Source organism: Bacillus rossius, chromosome 2 (genome assembly GCF_032445375.1).
Source record: "Bacillus rossius redtenbacheri isolate Brsri chromosome 2, Brsri_v3, whole genome shotgun sequence".
Lineage (NCBI taxonomy): Eukaryota > Metazoa > Arthropoda > Insecta > Phasmatodea > Bacillidae > Bacillus > Bacillus rossius.
The window spans coordinates 134,548,916-134,573,219 of record NC_086331.1 but is presented as its reverse complement, the minus strand read 5'-3'; the positions used below and the strand labels follow the sequence as shown (position 1 = coordinate 134,573,219).

General features: G+C 39.1%; 1 protein-coding gene across 13 annotated transcripts in view; it reads left to right on the top strand.

Annotated features, from left to right (window-relative positions):
• Window positions 1–21,582, top strand: part of LOC134529870 (voltage-dependent calcium channel type D subunit alpha-1) — a 406,577-nt gene extending 384,995 nt beyond the window's left edge. For 8 of the 13 annotated variants that reach the window (XM_063364404.1, XM_063364403.1, XM_063364399.1 and 5 more), the window contains 3 exons: window positions 15,108–15,340; window positions 16,190–16,320; window positions 19,943–21,576. In XM_063364404.1, the coding sequence (XP_063220474.1) occupies window positions 15,108–15,340; window positions 16,190–16,320; window positions 19,943–20,158 (580 nt within the window). In that variant the 3' untranslated portion in view covers window positions 20,159–21,576. Of the gene's footprint in view, window positions 1–15,107; window positions 15,341–16,189; window positions 16,321–19,942 lie in introns of those variants that run through there. The other 5 variants (XM_063364408.1, XM_063364407.1, XM_063364400.1 and 2 more) reach the window with 4 other exon arrangements.
• The last annotated feature ends 2,722 nt before the right edge of the window (window positions 21,583–24,304 follow it).

Below are 24,304 nucleotides of genomic sequence, written 5' to 3'. Positions count from 1 at the left end.
CCTTATTTGCCACCGCACGAATCTGGCTGTCTTTATATACATAGCAATGATCGCCAGCCATTTTAACAGTATGACCCTTTTCAATTGCACTTGATACTGAGAATAGGTTCATTTTCAGCTCAGGGACCCACAATACATGGTTCAAGGTACTTTGCACATAATTCTGTCCATTGTAGACTTTCACATTAACTTGTTCGATACCTTGCACCTGAAGACTACGTCCATCACCAACGAGAACACATTTATTCGATACTGGTGTAAAGTTAATGAGGAGGCCACGTTCGAATGTCATATGTTCACTTGCTCCACTGTCCATAATCCAAGAGGTGGATCTTTTATGGTCCTCCAAATCACTTACACTACGCAATACACTTTCTGACATTACAAAGGCATTTTCATGTTTAGGCCTATACCTTTGCTTGCACTGAAACTTCAGATGTCCTTTCTTGCCACATTCAAAACACTTTCGTAAGTCTTTATCCTCTCTGCATTGGTTTGCCACATGTCCCAAGAATCCACACTTGTAATACTTTAATCCCCCTGTCTTCTTGACAGTGTTCCCTTTATATGATCCTGCCACCATAGCCACATCCTCATCCTTGATTTTAGACTTTAACCTCTCTTCTTCCACTAGTAGTCGTGCCACCAGGTCATCAAGTTTTTGTTTACTAGTTTCTACAGATTCCCATGCTGTCACAAAGTGACCAAATCTCTCTGGCAGTGACATTAATATTTTTGTAATCGTGAACTGTTCCGACACTTCTTCTCCTGCCTGTTTAAGCAAGTGACACAATTCTTGTATTTTTGACAAATATGTAGACATGTCAGAACCCTGCTCGTACTTAAACTGAAAAAAACGTTGTTGCAGTAAGTGTACACTTATACTCGACTGCTGCTCATACACACTAAGAAGCTTCCTCTACATCTCGTTTGCAGTGGTGCAAGTAAGTATGTGCATCATTGCATCCTCACTCAAACGCATTACAATAATACTCTGAGCCTTTGCATCTTTTTTTTGCCACTCACCTTGATCTTTTTCCGGTTTAATGTCTGTTCCATCCACAACTGAAAAAAGATTCATTCCCCGCAACAACACCGACACCTGGAACTTCCACACGTTCCAATTCTTCTGCCCCTCCAACTTTATCGCTCCCACGGTATTCATCCCTAGCTGCTCCATTTTTCCGGAGTCAACAAGCACCGACGATAAATTGTTGACGACGAAAGCGACTGAATGTGTACCACACCCCGGTACCGCTACTCCACAGAAGCTTCCCACGCCGCCATTACCACTCTGCAGAGAAACACGTTGCCGGCCTACACAATTTAAACATCTCTGGTGCGAAGATCACTCATGACTGTTATAAGCATTCTGGGCCCATAACCTGTTGTCAGTATTTCACAAAAAAAGACACGCCGTGATGCTGATAACCATATCCTTTTATTCACATAATAACAGTCATTTCTTCCACACTCCTTTTCCTCCATTTACTAACTCTCCAAACTAAAGCAGTGCTACCAACTCGGTAGCTACAACTATACCTACGACACAAAATATCTTTATTGCCGATAACAAATTTAAGTCATGTCAGGAGTTGGAATCAAACCAACAACCCTCGCAACATGAGTGTGACACGTTCATGACCACTACCACCATGAACCATTCAAAGCTAAAATAGAAGTTAAAATTATATCAATACCTACAACAAGAGTTGTGTTACAAAATTCACTGTATGTTTATGTCATTAAAAACTTACATGATATGGAAGTATGAACAGTGACACTGCTTCAAGGTGCGCATGAATGTACAAAATGAAACAGTTGAGCATGTGACATTTAATTACCTATGATGTCGTTTGTGTTATTGCGACTTAATTATATTAACTTTATCATAAAAGATGGTGTCCTGTGCATATTTCATGTGTAAAGTTGATAGATTTAAACAGAAAATGATTATTTTTGTAAGAATGAAGGCAATTTACACTGCTTAACTGTAAAACTTCAATGTTCTAAGTTTCCACCCACATTAAGTTTAGCTGGTGGACATTTTTAAAATGAAATTAATTAGAGCTTAGTGTCTGTTTGACTTTGGGATCATTAGAGACAATGAAGAGTGATGATGTGGGAATAGACAATCGATGGAATGAGTTGATGGGGGAAACGGGGGTACCGACAATCATGTACCCTGAGAACTATCCGAGGCTGTTCACCATCAACACATCATTGAAAAGTCATTTTGTTACATTAAAAAAAGGAACTTTTGCTGCCAAGCATCCAAGAATGCTGCCATCATTGCAGAATAAACTGGATTTTTAATTAATGGGTGTAAAGAGTTTTGATAAGCCCTACATAAATGGAGCATTAGCAGTCTTGTCTAGATACCTTTTAATTAATGTGATAAGACGTAAGCATTCGCTGGTGGTGCTCAAAGACACCAGAACAAGGGAATGTGTAATAAAGTATCACCTAATTAACACAAATTGATAGTTAGTGATGTCATATTAATGATTTTTGATGTCAAGTTAGGTCCACTTACTTTGGACCAACTAATCTTGCTTTTGGCCCCATGAGCTAAGTTAGAGATTCGTGCACACACTGATTCCAGCAGTAAACCTAGTAATCTTCAAGTAGGTAGTCTCAACATTGTCTGAACATGAATCATAATGGCAGCTTAATTCATTTGTTTTGTTTCTTCCTGATGGGAAGAAAATAGTTGATTAATTGTGGAATTAGAAAACAATAATTGTTTAAAGTTAAATTTGTGAGTGGAATGTACAGTATTCAAAACATCTGCTGAGAAAATAAGCATATTAACAGGAAAACCTCAGCACATGGACTCACCCATGTAGCTCAGTTGCAGATTAGTACAAACAAACCTACTGTAACACAATGTATGTGTCTAAGACTGGTTTAAGTGCCATCATATTAGGCAGAGAACAAGCACAAGTATCATTTTTGGTCTCTGTGAAAGTTTTTCCTGCAGAAATGCAGGGTTTGTTAGAGAAGATAATGATTATTGAATGGTGGGGGAAGAAGTAAATTTTGGTGGTTTTAAATGTTGATTTAGTCTTTGAAGATAGACTTTTTGTTTTCATAAAATGTATTTCATAAGAGATTGTTTTATGTACCCGTTACACGCACTGTGTCTGCATTACACGATACATTGGTTACAAGGGTTATCTGACGAGCTATCAGCCATAATGCCAGCTGCTGACTAATGAACCATAAGCAACACAACACTCTCAGCCTTACCAACTGAGCTGACAGTACATAACAGTCCTTCCCTCCAAGTGATTTTTTACCCTAAGCACTTGTACATATTGTTATACACAAAGGAGAACGTAGTCACTCAAGTTTCTTGGTGTTTTCTTGACTCGTGTGGATCGCTCCCTCACCCTCGTTGGCAAGTTACTCAGCTCCTGGGGCTGTCCCTGGGTCTCCTGCAGTGAGAACTCCAAGGTTCCAGCAAGCTCCTCAGATGTTTGCTGCCCTGGACGAACATGATTGACTGCAGCTGCCGATCCGCAGTCACTAGGAAACCCCAAAATTGGTAGCTTGGAGTCCCTCAACACTAGGGAACCGGCCGCTTGCTGGAGGGGCATCTCGCTGCTACTCATCCTCGTACCAGATGATCCTGGTTGTGTCGCTGTACTGCTTGGAGGCCTCTGTGGTTGCTGCTGAAGCTCTGGTCTCCCCCGATGGACAGCTTGCTGGAGCGATTCTTCCTGCTCTCGGGGCCGCGTCCCAGATGCTCCTCCCACCGGTAACCTCGAGCTCCCCTGGAGTCGTGTAGCGATATTGCGTCGCACCATCTGATCAACATGTCTCCATGCCATGTGACCTCCAGCCTGAACTTGGTATGTAACTGGACCCTCCCTACGTGCCACCACTCCAGGGACCCACTTGGGTCCAGCTCCATAGTTGCGTATTAACACTGGGTCCTTTTCACTAAACTGTCTCATTTTACCATCACACCCGTCCTCCACTAACCCTTTTCCCGCACCCGACAGCGACCGCGGGTGCAGCTTGTCGAAAACCGTTTGCAGCTTCCGACCCATCAAGAGTTCGTCAGGCGTCTTCTGCGTGACCGTACTGGGAGTTGTACGCAACGAAAAGAGCAGTCTGTGTAATCTCGTATTCCAGTCGCCTGCTTTCAACTTCTTCAACTTGTCTTTGACAGTTTGCACCGTTCGCTCGGCTTGTCCATTACTGGCCGGATGGTATGGGGACGTATACTTGTAGATGACTCCATTCTTCTCTAGAAAGGTCTTCATTTCACTTGAAGCAAAGGCAGTCCCATTATCAGACACCACAACGTCCGGAATACCATGGTTACTAAACATACTCCTCAGCTCCTGCACCACTACAGCAGATGACATTGACGGCACCAACCGTACCTCTGGCCATTTTGATAAGGCATCGATGACAACCAGAAATGTTTTCCCTTGAAAGGGCCCCGCAAAATCAACATGCAGACGGGACCATGGTCTCTGGGGCGTGCTCCATGGCACCTGGGTCTTTGCTGGTGCCCTGCGTTCAGCCTGACATATCTGGCAATGGCTTACAATCTCCTCAATGTCTTCGTCCAGTTTTGGCCACCAGATGTAGCTTCGAGCTATGGCCTTTGAGCGCACCATTCCATCATGTGATGCATGTAACATTCCTAAGAGGCTACTTCGCAGCTGCTGCGGAACTACCACCCGAGTTCCCCACAGCACACAATCACGGTACACTGACAGTTCTAACCGGCGGTTCCAGTAGGGTCGAATCTCCTCACTTGGTAGTTCTTGTGGCTATCCATGCAACACAAAATGCTTCACCCTCTTCAACACTGGATCCTCGCTCACGCATCGTGCCATGGACTGGGCGTCCAAGGGGGCGTCCGGCATTGCTTCAAACATCAGGATATCTGCCACTACCGGAACTTCCCTTGGTGATGTCGGCTGTGGCAACCTGTTCAAGGAGTCTGCATGTCCAATCCGAACCCCTAGCTTATGCATGATGGTGTAGTCATACATGCCCAGCAACAGACTCCACCGTAACATGCGAGGTGACAGTATGTCCGGGGTTGGGCGCTTGGGATCCAAAAGTCGTAATAATGGCTTGTGGTCCGTCACCACTGTAAATGATCTGCCTGCCAAATATTGATGAAATTTAGTCACCCCAAATATCACCGCGAGGGCTTCCTTGTCGATCTGCGCATAGTTCCGCTCACATTTTTGCAGTGTCCGCGACCCAAACGCCACCGGTCTCTCCTCACCATCGTCCATGACGTGTGCCAACACTGCACCCACGCCATACTCTGAGGCGTCGCATGTTAGCACCAGAGGTCTTGTGGTGTCATAATGGACCAGCACACAGTCTGTTTGTAGCAATTCCTTGGCCTTGGTAAATGCAGCTGCATGCTGTGTCTTCCATTTCCAGGCAGTGTTTCCATCAAGCAGTCGGTGTAGTAGCTCCAAAACACTAGCTTTATCTTTCAAGAACCACTCATAGAAATTGAGCAAGCCCAAAAAAGACTGCAGGTCCTTCTTGTTTTGGGGCACTGGTACCCTACGAATTGCTTCCATTTTGTCGTGTGTGGGATGTATCCCTTCCGCATCTATCCTATAACCTAGAAAATTCACCACTGCGGATGCAAAAACATACTTGGACTTCTTCAACCGTAACCCAGCCTTGTCTATCCTTGCCACTACCTCCGCTACACGTGTCCAGTGCTCTTCTTCATTAAGCCCGCTATTAACACATCGTCCAGTAGCACTACCACCCCTTCTACTCCTACTAAGAGTGTTTCCATGAGCCTCTGGAACACGGCAGGGCCACTGCTCACTCCAAACTGTAATCGGCGGACCTTAAAAAGTCCCTTGATGGTATTGACAGTCAACAAATCTGCCGTTCCCTCGTCGACTCCAACCTGCATGTAGGCATCCTCCCAAGTCCAGCTTCGTGAAATATTTCCCCCCTGCCAGCGATGCCAGAGCTTCGTTGATGGTAGGCAATGGATAACACTCTGTCTTAAATGCTGGATTGATTGTGCCCTTGTAGTCAGCAAATATGCGAATGGACCCATCCGATTTCATTATAGGCACGACAGGTGTCGCCCACGATGAATACGGCACTGCCTCATAAGCTCCTCGCATCACCAGCTTGTCGATTGCATCTCCTACCTTGTCCCTTATTGCAAATGGCACTGGTCTGCATTTCCTAAATACTGGTGTGACTCCCTCTTTAAGCGCGAGGGATACCGGTGGACCCTTATACTGTCCAAAACAACTGCTGTCAAATACCTTTGGATACTTGGCTACCAGTTCCTCCACCCATCGGCTCTTTTGCACAACACTAGGTTCCTTGCAACTCTCTACCATGAAAACGCCCTCCACAGAAATCCCAAGGGGCTCCAACCAGTTCCTCCCCATCAAACTCGGCCCTTTCCCAGCCGCCACTAACACCGGAAGTGGTACTGCCTCACTTCCCCTTGTTTTTACCAAGACTGTTTTAACTCCCTTAACCCGCAACTGTTCCTGGGACCACGTACGCAATGCGATGTTACACATGTCCAATGGTGGCTGTTCGGGCCACAGGGCCTTGTATGTTTCCCCACTAATAACAGAAAAGCTTGCGCCTGTATCTATTTCCATGCAGTGTTTGTTGCCATCCATCCAAACGTCCATGACAAAGGGTGCCTTACTTTTCAATGCTCGCAGGTTATTCAAACTGTACATTGCTTCATTTTGTTCTCCCTCTTGCTCTCTTACTGTATCTGACAACATGTGAGTAAGTCCAGAGTTAGACTTATTCCCCACATTTCCCTGTCGGGCCCCACCAACAGGCCTACCTTGTTTTTGTTTTGGAATACAGGCTTTCTCTATGTGGCCCTGTTTGGAACAAAACCGGCACACAGTTGTCACATGCCGACACTCTTCCGCAACATTATTCCCTGTACATCGCCAACGCTGTTGTTTCCGTTTGTTCTCCTGGGGGCCCATCATTTGTTTACGTATTCCCGTGTCCATGTTTGCCTGAATACCATCCGGACATCTGCCGATATGGCTTCTGCCCGCCACCGCATGCACTGGATGTTCGTCAACACGCGTTGTCCTTATCTCGTCACCTTTTCCACGTAAGTCCAATATGTTCTTCCCTGTTGCCTCAGCCGCCATAGCAATATCCACTGCATCTTTGAAGCTCAGTGGATCCTTAGATAGCAACGCATGCTGAACCGATCTAGCCCGCACACCACACACCAGTCTATCTCTCAACATCCTCTCCAATTTGGGGAAGTTACAATGCGTGCTCAATCGCCGGAGTTCCGCCAGATAGACTGCTATCGTTTCATCCGCTAGCTGGTCACGTTTCAAAAATTTGTATCTCTCCACAATCTCGCTGGGTTTCGGTTCGAAATGTGCGGAAAGCTTGCTGAATACCTCGGCGATGGGTATCTCATCGGTAGCCTGTGGAGCTAACAATGATGAAACTAAGTTGTAGAGTTCCGCCCCGCAGACAGTGAAAAATACAGTGCGTTTTGCTTCGTCGTTTAAAATTTTATTAGCTATAAAATAACACTGCACCCTTTCGCGGTAACTCTTCCACGTGTCCCGACCCGGCACAAACTCTCCCATAACCCCAATCGCCGCCATCATCGCCCGCACACCACTTCACGCGCACGAACCGATCCGGAATTCCTCGTCGCCACTTTTATGTACCCGTTACATGCACTGTGTCTGCATTACACGGTACATTGTTTACATTACATGTTACACAGGTTATCTGACGAGCTATCAGCCATAATGCCAGCTGCTGACTAACGAACCATAGACAACACAACACTCTCAACCTTATTATCCGAGCTGACAGTACAGAACAGATTGTATGCATTATAGCTGAGAAGATGAATCATAGTAGAATTCTTGTTTTCTGTAAATTTTTTTTAAGTAAAGATAATATTATAAAATAGAGTAAATAGTTGTACTTAGAACAATAGGGTTTTGTTTCTCGTAACTTACCATACAAGTATCACTACTGTGTATTGATGGTGTAAATGAACTAAATGGTATAGTTACTGACTACCTGTCTTGGTTAAGCTAGAGAAAGTATGTGGATATGTAGCCTAAAGGTCCACTTGTAGATGAAAGAGGGTAGCTTAATGCCGATGTGTGGACCGTTTATTGTATTTGAATGCATGTTTGTAGCCTAACTTTGGTAGCCAAATGCGTGTGTGTAGGTAAATGTAAGTAGCCAAATGCTAAAGTGTGGTTGAATATTTGTAGCTCAATGTGCATATGTAAATGAATGTTGATGGCTGGATGCTTATCCTTGGCCGAATGTTAATGACAGTGCGTATTTGAATGTCTGTGTGTGTGGATTGTGTATGTAGCCAAGTCTGTCCGAATAGCAGTGTGTGTGTGTGTCTGAATGTTAGTAACTAATTGCAAATATGTAGATAGCTGATTATACATGTGTGGGTGAATATTGGAAGCCAAATGTGCATGTATAAATAAAAGCTTGTTACTGAATGTGATTACTATTAACTGTGTGTATGCCAATTTTGGTTGCCTATAGCCTACTTTCTAAACATTGTAAACACTACAGCAAATTAGTGAAATCTTTCTGAAAAATAGTTAAAACTGTTCCATTAAGGCCCTGTCACACTGTCAAATTTTAGCTTCCAACACCTTCCAATATGTTGGTTCCAATATCTTTGAGGGTTGTGACGTCATGTTAAACGTCACTATCGCAGCCATGTTTATTTGAGAGATTGAATTTCTAGAATTTCCTTCAAATATTTTACATATAGGACTGGTTCTAAAATATGTTGGATGTTGGATGGGATCAGCCAATCAGAGTTATCTAAAATAAAGCGGCCGCTTTTGTTTCCGTTTCCGAAGTGTAATAGTTTAAATATCAGCAATGGCGAATACTACATGGGAAAGAAATGCAGTAATGGAACTATTCTCCGTTCACTCTTAGCTGAGTTCTGAAATAAACAAACACCGCCGTATCACTGCGCCGCGTCAGCAAGTGATAGGCTGAATTCATCTGGCGCGCCAAGCACTAGTTGCAACACACACACTTCAGTACAGTCGGTGCTAATAAAATAACGGAGACGTAATATAACAGGAAGCACCGTAGCACTTTGTTCAGCGTAGGTGGTTCATTTGCGAAGAAAAAACTATGCACTTTACGCCTAATAACCGTCTTCACAAAATCATCACAGGTTTTTATAACAGGATACTCAAGTTTCCTTTTCTTCCCGGAAGATGTTAATGCCCCGGTGTCCTGTAATTCTTTCCTTGCACGAAGCACACTGCTCTTCGAAACACGCCTAAATTCCGCAGTTAAATTCGCGATATCGTTCACACGACAATCCGGATATTTGTCTGAAAATGTTTTAAAAACATTCAACACAATAGTTTTCTGTGCACTTTTCAAAGGCTTTCCCGTTCTGTGTTTTACAAAACTCGGTCCGACGTCAGCCATAACAAGCCGTGCGCGCGCGAATCCGAAATGCAACTGTTGCGCCGGGCATCAACTGTACACTGTACAGTACCTTTTGTTTATGCCACCGTACACACGACGTCTGCTAATATAATTGTAAGTACATACTTGCTGACACATTAAACTGTATTGAAAATTAATGATGAATCGCTATAATGCTATATATCAACAACTGTTATAAAAAAGACCGTGTAAAAATACTTACAAATGGTACGTAACCAAGGGACTATTTCTTGCACACAAATAATGTGCGCGGCGGCCGGCAGCCAATGAAAATGTTTGTTTACAAGAGGCTTTGTTTATTCCAAAACTCAGGTAAGAGTGAACGGAGAATAATACTATTTTATTTCCTGCTGGAATAATTGTTATTGTATATTTTCCTCCAATTGAATCTGTATGTACGGAAGTGCAGGTTAATATATTTGACTAAAAATAGTTACTGTAGGTTTGGAATATTATGGTCCTTAAAACAGAAAACATCTTGTATTCAACTTACGATCATTATTTGATTGCTATACCAGTTTTGCTTATGTTCAGGTATTTTTGATACACTAAATTAAAACAGCAAGCATTGTGTACAAAATGTGCCATCAGGAATGAGGTATCAACTAGGATATGCATTTCGGAACTTTTACCTACAAATCCAAATTAATAACACTAAAATAAATTTTAAAATATTTCAATTTAGAGACTTAATGTAACTAAAATTATTTTGGCTTACCCAATCAATCTTTCTTATAAGTCATTGTTCATCTTATTTCACAATAGCTGCTACTCTGTAAGTATTGTCTGGAATGTTCTGGAATATAGACTCATAATTTCCTAACAATAGATGGTACTGACCTATGTAAGCAAGTAGCTCTGGTGATTTGCAAGAAAGGCCTAGAAATATTAAAATTCTGCCTACGTATTCAATTATTATTATTTTTGAAAGTAATACCATTTTTCGTGAATGTAAATATTTGTGTAGCAGATCCTTGTCAGTAGGCCTATACTTCCCAGGCTGTACGAAACAAGCATACTTGGTCTAATATCTCATTAAAAAAATTATTTTAAAGAGATAATGTGACTGAGGTGAAGTTAGCTTAAAGGCTCAGGTTGAGGTTTGCAACAGTAAATACACTTAATTCAAAATAAAACAAAATTGCCAATTTCTAAACACAGCAAAAATTAACACTTTCACTTTAAAGTATAGAAACAATTTTGTTGAAATACAAGTGAAAGTGTCCATACAACAGCAGCTAGTTGGGTGAGAAAATAAGCGGGAATGAGAAGGGATATTCCTACGTGCAGATTTGCATTTAATTATATGTTTTATTCTTACTAAACATACCTTTAAATATTGTTTTTGAAGAGCACTATAAATTGCACCACAAATTTCAGGTACAAATTTTGAGATGGTGTTGTGTGGAATACTTGTAGAGAACATAAGGGACTTAAATGATTCCCCTGTCGCCAAAAATCTTAATGTAACTGCCAGCCTCTGCTTTGCTGGTATAGACTGGCGCAAATGAGTATCCTTCTTTGCAATGCGAGACTCCACAATTGAAAGAAGAAGATCAAAACTTTCAGAATCCATTCTTAAATAGTTCTGAAATGAATCTGCATCTTCGTATCGAAGTTCATGACAAAAAGGGGTAAAACACCTTTTGTTTGCCGGCAAAGTATCCACTGTCTCGTCCACCATCTGCGTTTCCTTTTCTTAGATTTCTCTTCTAGTTTACTGACACTTGCTACAATTGCAATTACAGCTACAGCTTTTGAAACACTTTGATGCTCTTAATGCAGGCATTGCAAACACCTGTAAAACATAAATTTTAAACAGTGTATGATCACATTATACCTAAATTTGAATATAACCTACTTAAAAAAGCCTGCGTTCCTTGACCCAAAATTTGTTTTTGATTCTAAATACTGTAATTTACAGTTCTCTACAGAATGTTTGGTAAAACGAGCTCACTCAAAGAAAATTGATAGTGTGAAATGACTTCAAATATATTTTACAGTGCTCATCAAATAATATTGAATACAATATATTTGAAGACGTATTTCATCCAAAATCACCCTTCAAATTTTGCTGTCCAATATATTGGAGACAATATATTTGACAGTGTGACAGAGCCTTTATGAATTTGTTTGGAGCAGTTTCAGCAGTTTTCAAGTTGAAAATTACACTAATTTGCTATTGTTTTTATCATTTCCTACAGTGTGTATAGGTAGTCATTCTGAGTAATCAAATGTATTTGTCATGTCGCTTGATATTTGGCTAGTGATGGAATTTGTGAACTGATGTACATAGATGGATATCTCAAAGTGAGTGCAAAATTAAGTACTTAATGAGCATCCAATCACGATTAAATGAGCATCAAATGAGTGTTGAGTAAGTGTAAAATGAGTAGGCCTATGTATGTACCTCATTTTCAGTATATTTTTTATAAATGTTGAATATTGATGTATCGGGCTCATGTTAATCACAATGTTAGTAGATAAGACCTCAATCTTATGAGTATTATAACAGGCATACTACATGCCCAGTTGTACCACTTTAGGCCTTGTGCTTCAGGGATGCATGATGACTTTAGGCATATTTGTAAATGGCTGTAGGGTATGTTCATACTGAACCCATAGGCATGCCTACAAGGGGGGCCAGGTGGGCCATGCCCCCCCCCCCCCCCCTAATGTAATCACTCAGATCGGCATTTCTCTAATGCGTTCGTTAATATTCGTATAGTCCTGGCACTGTGACACTCAAACTGTTTTTCAGTGTTGCAGCATGCTAATTAACAATATTTTTAAACATTTTATCGTTCTGGAAATACAGCCGCCTTAGTTTATTTAAAACACGAGGTCATGGCCAAGCAAAAAAAAAATATTTTAAGAGGTTTGTTAAAGTTCTGTTGTCTGAATTGCTGTGTTTGCATTCACTAAAAAGAAGTTCATTTAAAGGTAGATCTGGACCAAGCTAATGGAAAATTCAAGGGGGGGAAATGTGTAAGTACCCTTTAAACATTGTCTATGGAAAAAAAAAAACATATTTTCAAGATTGTTAATATTATTCGGATATAAATATTAACTAGTAAACATATCTCGTTAATACTGCACAAAAATATAAACACGGCAATGAGTGAATGTATTTAGGCTATTTAACATTCTAAATTCAGCTTCTGATTTAAAAATTTTGCAGGGCCCCCCTAATGGAAATGTCTGGGCACGCCTATGACTGAACCCAAGCTTCCATTTGTTACGTTTACATTTATCCTCGGGGCAAAGTTTGTTGGTGCAATCATCAAAAGGCGAGCCATATATTGTATGTGAAGCAAATTGAACATGTGATATGTCAGTTTCATGTGACAATAGTAATGACTTTTCATGATTATGATAATTTCAATGACATCAAACACTATTTGAGTCTTATTGCAGGCAATCAATGAAAACACAAAAAAATTTTTTTTTTTTTTGTATTTGCCAAAATTGTCTGCTTCCTTAGAAACCCAAGTCACTTGATACCTTATAGCTTCCCAGCTAGTGGGATGTTTGAATCATGGGTGAGAGCTCATGTTTACTCCAACCATCAGTATCGTGCTTGGTTCTGCTAGAGCTGTCACAATGCACCGTCTTGACAGCGGATCTAAGAACGGACAAGGGACTGATGATGGGGGTGCAACCGGCCACTAACTTTCTCCCCCAGCGACCACCTCGGTCGAAGGGACAGTGTGTTTGTGATTTCCAACCGGGACGATTTGTATTCATGTAACTGACTGCGAGGCTCTTCGTCTCTGTGCCAGGTTCGCTAGTGTTGCGTAGTTAGCGGCATCCTGGGGGCTACACCCGGTGTATCCTCGCCGGCAACTGCCTCTGGTGATGTCACGAGCCTGAGGACCAATACCATCTGGCACCCTTTCCGATCAATTCCAACCACTCGTCACCCCTGCACCCCATCCCCACCAGTGTCAGCAGGAACAGCTTTCGTCAGAGGCAGACTCTCCATTTAGACGCTAGGCATCATCTTAAAGTTGTAAAGTGGTCTACAATTGCTTCTATACAACAAGTGATATTGGATAAACAAGTAAAAATAGTAGCTTATTAAACATACCTTATACATACTGCAGTGATGTGCGAAAGAAACTACATCCTATAATGTCCGCACTCGGACTGAATGTCCGGCCATGGGGCGTGAGGTGACACTCTAGGTTCTAGGGCTGCAACCCAAACTGCCCTGCTATTTACAGCGATCATACTGAGGAACACCATTTAAGTGTGCGAGTCAGGTTCAAAATTATATTCAACTGATATTTTTTCATGCTATATCTTGTGGAAGTTTAGCCACTAACCTTTTAGTTATTTAGCCATAAGTTTTTTTTTTTTTCAATTTTTGGGATTATATTCTGTAATATTAGTGATGAGAGTTTAATCATAATTTTTTTTAATATATTACAGGATATTTTTTTTTTAATTTATTGAATCTGTCAAAATACTATATTAATTTCAAAATATTCAATATTTATGATAAAATTCTATTGTAATATCAAATTTTACTGACAAAGCCCAAAAACCAAAGTCAAATTGAATGGTCATAGTCTCTGCCAGGTGGAAGGTCAAGCTCAAGATTGTATTTTGGCTCACCACCCACTTATTGCTGGCTGTTACTGTACAATAGCCCTTGATGTCGATCTTTCTTTTACCAGTTTGATTTTTTACAAATTTGCTTTTACGGTACAGATAATTATAGAATGAACAAGCTATGTGTAGCACATTATGTATCAATGATTCCTTGACCATAATAACAAAACCGGTATTGCTACAATTGTACAAAAATAAATAATTTTGAGTTTGTCTTATGAGTAAAATCTTTCTGAGGTAAGGGATAATACTGAAACAACTAAACTGCAATGTGAAATAACTGAGTATTAAAGGCTATTGTGTGTAGATATCTGATGCCAAAACTATAGCATTGGGAATATATAGTTTTAGTTAACTTTTTGAAATACGTGTAGGGAACAATTTATCTTTTATAACATTAAATAAATCTGAGAAAATTGCTTAGTTTAGTCCCATGATTCACTCCATAATTTAATACAACTAACTTATGGATGAAATGGACTTGTAAGTACTGTTTAAAGTTTCCCTAAGTATTGGATGTAAGGGAAGTGCAGAGAATTGAAAGCAATTGACTTAAAGCATTGTCAAACACTTATCAATCATAGTTTTCAACACAGTATTTAAATTGTAAGTTAGGTTTTTTTTTTATTCGCTGTTCATTCCTTACAAGTTCTGGCATATTTATGTATCCTTACATTTTATTAGTACAAAATTTTTTAAGGTTTTATGGTGCTTATTATTATTTTCATAAACATATTTACATACTTAATAGCTGATTTGTGTCTCAAATATTTTATACTTCAATCTGTATTGAAAATCTACAATTCCAATAGTCAACACAGTTGTAAAAGAGTAAAAGTGGGTGAATTGCATTAACAAATAAGGGAATCCATATTTGACAAATAAATGCTGACTTTGTGGCACTTTGACATTGGCTTGATGCGTGAGTCAGGATTGCGAGATGAAGTGAGGGCTGCCAGGTTGCTGTGTAATACTCTTGAATGGTTCAGCAGCCTCCGAGACGAGCACAGCAGTGCCCTGACTCCCCCCACGCCCCCTCCCAGACGAGTCTCACGGGGCGCGCTGCAGCTAGGGAACTCTAGCCACAGTCGCGTAGCGGACGGCTTAAAACTGGCTCAAGCTCGAGTGGGGGCTGTGGCCATGGCACAGGTTCAGCCGGGCGGGGAGAGGTCAGCACGTGGACGAAGCTATCCTTCCGATCACAGGGCTTCCTTCCACGGCAGAGGTCAGATCCCACGCGCCCCTTGCTTGCAACACAACCCGGCTGCAGTACATGGCCATACCCGCACTTGTGCATGCAGAGCTTGTGTGTGTCCGCAATCCATGAGTACTTCTCACTTTATGTATCTTACTATGCTAATCAAATTAAATTATTATATTCTAAATAAAAAATACCTATATTTTATGTAAGTTGAGAGTTTCTAGCGAGCAGCAGTTTATTTTGTATTGCTCGTTACTATCATACCATTAGAGTAGCATCGCAAATGTACATGCGACATAGTATCTCTAATTACACATATTTTAGTTCAGAATTCACTGGACAAATTTACTGAAATATTTCTTACGAAAAACTATCATGGTTACTTGATTACCAAATCACTTTTTGCGCAAAATTTACTAGAATTTTGATTAATAAATTCAAGCACGGTAACTCAAATAATTACCAAACATGATGTGACTAAAGTGGTTTTTGTATCAAAAAGCTACAACGTAACTTAATATAGCACATAAATAGATTATGAACACCTGTATATAGCATGTACTGACATGAAATGGATGCTTGCAATTAATGTAAGTTTTCTTGTCCTTTATTTTACATTTATTTCTTCCTGAAAATGTATTATTTTTGCAGTTCTGCTTGATTTAATTTTTGTCAGTGTTTAACAATATTATATTCACATATTTGCAGACACAGGTTAATGAATGTGTTGATGTTTCTCAATATAGCAACTTTTAAAATTCACTTTAAATTGTCATGCATGTTGAAACATACATGTAACATTCTTTTGTTTCTCATGTATCGTACAACATTGAGAATTGTATGATAATATAAATATTTGTGTTTTTATTGCAGTATCTCAATCACGAGAAACAAACGGGAATGTTGGACCTGAGCGCTTGGTCCATTCCTTACCTGGAAGTCCTGCGGACCGCCGACCCAATTTTCCCGAAGTTGTTGGCTCAGCAGAAAGTTTGGTTGGCAGGGTGGGTGAACACTAACAGTTACTCATTTTAGATGCTTGTAACCATTCATATTCTCTAGTTTTATAATTCCACAAAACAAATGATGGTTCAAATTGAACAACAGCTCAACCTGCTTGTGCACGATTGAACAATCATCTCATTTTAATTTTGAGCCCTTTTCGATCTGGTTTCTTCTCTCCCCTGAGTCCTTCAGATCCCTAAAGCATTGTACTTTTACCTAATGATGGTTAATCCATAATATTAAAATGTTTTAGAACTATTGTTAATTCATGGTACTATTATAATAGGCATTGTGCGTGTATCATTTAAAAGCCCATTTCCACATCCACGTACACCTGTGACACACTAACAGATTGGCATTTCGCGAGACTGTCATCAGGAACTTTCTGTTTGTTTAGTATGTTGGAAACAGCTTAGTTAAAAAAGACTACATGCTGTGCCTACAACCTCTTTCACTTATACCACTTTTGACTTCACCCTCCACCTCAAGGTGCATATTCTAAGTTTATTGTTGTGATTAAATTTGTCATTACTTTTTGATTATTGTTCATTCTTGACAGTTTTGTATTTTAAGTTTTCCTGTGACGTAATTTCAGTGCCTATGATTGTGGACCAACCTGTGACAGCATACACTCGTATATACTCTTTTTCATGAACATCAGTGCAACTATCCTAAAAGTCATTCTGTAAACTTCAATAGAAGTCATAGCAAGAAGTAATCACAACTTTCAAAACACGCAAGAAAACTGGCAATTACTGTCTTGATAATCACAGTCTTCAGATTATATGCGCCATGTCTCGATAGCGGGGCAACAAAGTTTGTATGGATTGAATCTCTTTTCTGGAAAAAATATTACTTTTTTTATACAACTGAATATTAGATTATACAAATTGTACTTTAAGCAGAAATGTAATATAATTTTTAATGTATTTACCTAATTTCTATAATAACTTTCAAGACATAGCTCAATCCTTGGTTATTTTATTCTAGGTAAGCTCATAGCCTTTATTTCTTCCTTATAATAAATATAAATGACATTTATTATGAAATGAATGTACTACATAAATTATTGACGACTAAAGGAACAACTTCTAGGAACTGTGCATGTGTTAAATGAAAATGTGAGATGGTTTTCTTTGACTTAGAATTTGAGTTTATTGTACTTGCACTACTACTAATTAAAACTATGCTTGTTTCTTTATCTCACTTTGTTAAAATAAAAAAAGTTGATAAAATTTCTCCAAATATTCTAATAATTTAGTAATCAATTTAATCAATTAACATATTTAAAAAATTTGAATTGGTTCCATTTATAACTGTTACGTGTACATAAGCACAATGATTACTGTAAATTAACTACCTGTGTCCATGAACTGACTAATTAATGTAGTTCTATGATTTTATCTTAAAAATAAAGTATATTGAAGCAGACCAAAATTCTTTTATATACTATTTATTTTATATTACTCGATAAATTTACAAACACTACATTCAAGTCACAGGTAAGAGCAGCCTAATCTATAATAACTATATAACCACACAAAATTTACAAATGTATCTTATGCTTCACACACATGTGCACAAACACACACATGCACACACTAAAAAGTAACTTATATACCTTTATTATTAGACTTACATTTGTTACTGCGATACATTGCAACTGCTGTATTTTCAGTTTCTAAATGACTGTATGCTAACACAGCAATGGCTACATAAACTTATAAAATACTAGGACTCCTACTTGTATGTAGGTGGTGATTACAACTGTGGCCCTAAGTATTCTCTGGTGTTGTGTGAATAATTTACCTGCCAATTATTTTTTTATTTTAATTTTTCTCAAAGTTACGTCATTGACACACGTACCGTAAAGTAATTTGTGGCTGGTAAAAATTAAACAGCAGAACCTTGCTTGCTAAATTTTTGTAATATTTAGTTTAACTGTTCTTATCAGTATGCATAAAAATATAATTCATTGACAGCTTCAAACTTCAAAATAGTTATGGATATAACTTATAATTTCTCCAATTTCCCCGACATTGTCCTTGTTTTTTTTTTTTTTTTTTTTTTTGAGGCCGTAAGACCCAGTAAATAATAGATTAAAATAAACATATTCAATTGCTTTCTGCATTAACTTTTTTTATTTTGACAGTTTCTATGTATTTATTAGCTTCAGTAGCTCCGTACTTTCTTGTTACAAATGACTTCAGAATGACGTCACAGAAAAATTTAAAATACAAAACTGTCTACAATAAACGATAATTGAGAAATAACGAAAAATTTAATTGTAACAATAAAATTAGAGTAAGCATCATCAAGTGGTATGCTTCCCCTAGATGCACCCACCTGTTGCGATAGCTCTCTTCAGACACAGCTTGCCTGCTGTTGGTGCCGTGTTTGCAGTGGCTACATTGTCTTTTGTTTGTGTGCGTCTGTGTGTTTCATATGTTCTTGTAGGTTTTTAAAGTTATGAAACTAGTTGTGTAACAAATGTTATACCCAATATATCGGCCAGTTCTATAGATCTTGTAGATTTTTAAGTTTTGCCATGTATTAGTTTAATATTTAGGATTTATTATTAGAACTGGCCAAAAAATATAACATTAGGAAGTGCAGGTACTGTCTGTAAAATCCCTATTATGCTTATTAAAGTAAATGTATATTTGTAATGCATGCTATAAAAACCTATCGCAAAGGTAATGACCCAAAAAATTTGAATACATTAAAGTTTTATGGAGATTATTTTATATCTAACACAAACAGGAACCTCAATACTCTTCTGAGCCTTCTATGACTCAAACTAAAGGAACTTAAACTTAAATTATTGTATTTGATCATGGTAAATATAATTTTGAGCCACTATAATCTTCAGTTATGTTTATTAAATATTTCATACATATTGTGTGCTCCATTCATAATTAACTGAGTGGTCAGATAACATGTATCCCACCAAGGCAATCTGGGTTTGATTCCCAGTAGATTCACAAGTGGGAATCGTGGCAGATGCTACTGCACAGTGGGTTTTCTCAGGGTTCTCTCATATCCCCTGAGCGTTCACTCTGTCAAGCTCCATTCTTATTTTATTCCCTTTCACTCTCTCTAATGACTGACGTCAACCAAATTTTAAGCTCTAATTAAATAATTAATTTATTGTGTACAGTTGTAGTACACATTTTAATGTTTGCTAGTAAGGGTAGTGAGTTTCCCAGTAGCTTAGTGAATTGAATGTTAATGATTTACCTTTAAATATCTGAACTTTTTGCCTTAATTCATTTTAATCCTACAAACCTTGTTCCAATGCGGTTGGGGAAGGGTTGAGTAGTGAGATCACAAGGTGATCTGTGTTTGACTCCCGGTGGGATAACAACGAACCAGTTGGTTCCCCCCTCCTCCGACGCTCCATTCTCATGTCACATCTCATATGTCAAATGACCTTAGTGTGGATGAGTCGTTAAACCACCTCATTCATTCGTTGTTAAAGCACTGAGCACTAAAACACTGAGCAATCTCTCTTGTTTATGCAGAGTTATAGTTATTTTCTATCGCAGTATGTAGCAACATTAAAGTAATGCAGTCGCAAAAGACTTGAATTGTTAAGAATGTAATTATTGACATTTTCAGGTGCTAGTGGAACAAGGTTTAGGCAAGTACTGTGATGCAGAGTTTGTCCGCTACACGTCCCGTGAGATGCAAGAAGCTCTTGATATGACTCAAGAGGAGATGGATAGGGCCGCTCATCGTCTTCTTATGAAGGAATATCAAGAACGTCAATATCGCCCACTTTCCTTCCAAATTGCGGAAGATTCAACTCTAGGACAGTTGGATCCACAATTATAGCATTGCGCCCCACCTGTTCTTGAACAGATTTTACCAGCTTGGGCTCCACTATCAAGTGCCTCATCTTGTTTCTGTGCAGGGATTATGCCAGAATTTTTTTTAATTTTCCTATTTAGCCTGGAACCTAGTTCTGGATTAACTAAAGCAGGAGTTCAGCACGTGCTGGTATCAATCCAAGTGAACAAAAATAAAAACTTCAGTATTTTTTTAATACTTAACAATACTTCAAAAAATATAATAACTGTGATGTAAAATTTAATAAACAAAAACCAGTTAAATACATACTGATTTTAAAAATGTTCCAATTTCCACAAACAAGAAAGACCTGTTTAACTTGTAGTGTTATTTATGTACATTTGTTTTGGTTTAAAATGTGTTTAGCAATATTGTGTTTTTATTTTTCATGAAAAATCAAACAATAATAATATTGTTTTTTATTTCAGCAGTGACAAATGTTTAAGTGTCTGGTATACAGTTTTCAAATTAAGAAATATGTTCAAACTAACATTGGTTTTTGCAATCATGTGTTTTCTATGTTATTTGATATGGTGTAGATTCTTATATGATTTGAATGGCCTTGTTCACAATTTATTTGGAACTGTTATTTCAAACTGCACTGATATTAGACTGAATAAGTTAAGCGTTGGGCGATTATGAGAAAAATATTTTCGTAATGGCTGCTGTGCAACCAAAAACTGTGAAACAACACAAGGATCAATATGTTTAGTAAACTAAATGTATGTATAGAAACAAAACATGCTATAGTAACTGTACAAAAATTTTAATGTTCTTTTTAAAAGTATTAAATATTTTCACTATCTGTTATAAAAAAACTATAATGTATATTAACATTGATTGTTATTGTGTTTTCATATTTAAAGGCAAGAAATTTAATGTAAAATTAAATATGAAAGAACATTTAAAAAGTATAGTTCAAGAAGTCCACAAACAAACAGGGTACTAATTTATTTAGGAATTTTTTTCTGTATCCAAACTTACAGTTTTGTTTTGTAAAGCCAAAACTTTGATAAGAAAAATTATTGTCTGTTTTATTAATGAGACCATAATTTTTTTATGATATTTTAAAGTTTTTCTCCGTGCTTCTACCAAACAGTCATATCTTATAAGTGTGACATTTCATGATTAAATATGTCATTTTATCAATTCTTTTTTGATACTATCCAAAACTATTCCTTACAAATATTTCAGCGTTGCAAAACTCTTATGAATGTTGAAATGCATTGTTGTGTGTCCCTCTAACTAAAAATACATTTAAATCGGTGATCATCAATAACTTTCCACTGAACGATCATTTACCAGTTTGTTTTAATGAAATGTATAGTATTATATCAAACCATAATATTGCCACGAAATTTGTACAGAAATGTGTAAAATAATTGTTTTAATAAATTATCAAAAAAAAATACTTTTTTTTTTTTTAAAAAAAACTTGTGCATGCTCTTACTATAAATTTTTTAACTTGATTTTGTACCACTTATTTGGATATATCTCATGGCACAAATTAGGTCTTTTTTTAAATTTATATAAAGAGTTAATATTTTAGCATTTTATAACTTTAAGCTTTACATTATTTCTTTGGTGAATTTTTATATTTTCATGAGACCTTTTTATTTTAATTTCTCCAGGCCTTTCGCCTGATGGTTTTCTTTCTTGGTGAGGACATCTGGCTGCCTGCAGGCACCAATAGGACTTCCCATTCAGTTGCATACGTTAGCAGTGCGGCCTGATAATGTATGCCTCTATTTCTCTCAGGGCACAGTTTCAGCGCCCATTCCCTTGTGTGCCATTACACAACACACCACTTTGTCACATCTCTCTGATAGCACCCGCGCCTTGTCTCACACCTTAAGAGCACGCACGCCTTCATTGCAGAATGTCTCACACTGCGCTAGCTGTTTCTGCGTGCCGGTCATGTGGTTCCAAGAACCCAGTGCTGGGCCAAGACTAAATCCCGCCCTCTTCTCCCCTCACCCCCTCACCCCCTCAGACGAGCATTTGGCGTAACACACCCTCCTTTCCCCGGCCCTAGGGGAAGACCACGCTGCTACTGTGCGCAAACTGTGGACCACTGTAGGAACTAAACTAAGGGCATTGTAGTTCTGGTCTTCGCCACCAAGCCGCGCCACCTCCCAGGGAGGGAGTAGGAGTACATCACCCGTCTCCTATTCTTCAGAAGATCTCTGCCTGCCCTATGCTCTGGGTGCCACCTACTGGCACTTTCGACAACTATATGTTTGAGGCAGCTTTAGTTACGAACTTCAACAACCAGTGATACTTGACAGGCTGCGGCAGCCTTCAGGTCTAGCCTTAGCACCACCATTATTATTTTTTTTTTTTTACCACCACGAAGTGTCTTCTTTAACTAGGAGTGGCAATCCACTCTCAGGGACAGTCTCTTCCAGGGGCAGATTTAGTCGGATCACTCTTTCCGCATCGGAGTTTCCTCCACAAAAGTTTGGCAGAAAACCGATGTTTCGGCATGTAGTCGCGTGCTAGGGGAGTGCTAGCCTCCTTATTTTTTGTGTGCGATTTTCCTTCAACTTGAGGTGTGTTAGCTATTTATTTTTCTTTAAGTTTTTTTATGGTTTCGGGTGTTCACCATGCAATAATGCCGTACATTCAGTGCTACCCAGCACATTTGGTAAGTGAGATTTAGTTTCATTTTCGACAGTTATTTCCTGTTCCTGTTTTGCCTTTTTTAAGCTTTAATTTCTTCTTTTACTCACTAAACATGATCTTTTTCTCTGCGTAGTGTGGGTTTCAGCTGTACCCCTGACTCCGCTGTTCCGATGGGCCAGCTACTGAATTCTCCCTCCACTCTCTCTCAGATGTCTGCAGCCCTTGTCCCTGTGTGATCAGCGTCATCTCCCCGTAGCTGGCAGGGAGATAGCCTCCACTACATGTAAGGCCGGTTACTTTCTTTCTCCCCCACGAGCATCCTATGTGAGTGGACATAGTACTCTCAAAGAAAAAACACCACTTAAGAACATTTTCTAATTTGTAGATGTGATCATCACAAATAAGGACACTTGACACCCTTATATTTTTTTCAGTTAGGTACTGTTGCAGTTTCTTTTGCAAAGAATTCTGTTATTTTCTAGTGTGTTCCATTGGATCCTGTTCTTTTGAATTGGGTCTCATCGCATATTATTTGATTCTGTTGAATTCTAATGTTAAAAATATATTTGTAGTATTTATTGACTGGTCCGAGTGCAGGAGCTAGAGCTGGTGCTGATGTTCACCATCTTGGATGACCTTGACCTTTGAAATTGACCTTAACTTCAGTTGCCATCTTGAATTCTGAAACAGTGTACTTTTCTTGGATTCTGGAATGTTGCAATTTTCGTTATGGCCGCCATATTGAATTCATCCATCCTGACATCGAGCACCCAGATCCCCCAAACATTTAACTTTTCGTTACGGTTGCTATCATGAATTCTAATGTCGGCGCAGTAGCAAGCAGATCAGCATCATCTTGCTTTTGATGTGGACAGATGCATTCTCATGAGACATGTCCAGCAAGGCAGTGGACCTGTTACTCGTGTGGGAAGAAAGGTTATGCAGTTGAAGCATTTCGCTCATGCCTGGCGAAGGAACTGGAGACAGAGCCTAGTGATGAGCTCCTGGTACTTAACTCTGCCTTGAACACAACAACATATATCAATAGTTTAAATAAACCCTTTGTTTCAGTAGTTCAAAGGATAAAAATGGAGATAGATAGTGGGGCTTGTGTATCTGTCATACTAGTTTCTGCTTATAAGACCACTTCCTTCGTCCAGTACTAAAACATTGAGCATTAGAGTTAGTCAGACAGTCACTGGAAACCATGAGACAATGTTTGGGAAACCATTGTACTGACGTCGTCCGGCCAAAGGCCACCCTAAAGCCCGACCTGCAACCGCCAGTATCCGACCCCGCTAACGGAACGCGCCCCTAGCCATGGCCCACCAGAGTCAGGCGAGCGCCGCGGAACTAAGGTATAATCAACGCCCTTGACTTAATCGGCAAGACAAACCGAGTCCCGTACATGGTAAATTCAATACACATTAAAGAATACACCACTTTAAATTAACAACACCGTGCAACACAAGTTCGATGTAGGAGTGCTCGGGTCACTCACGTGTA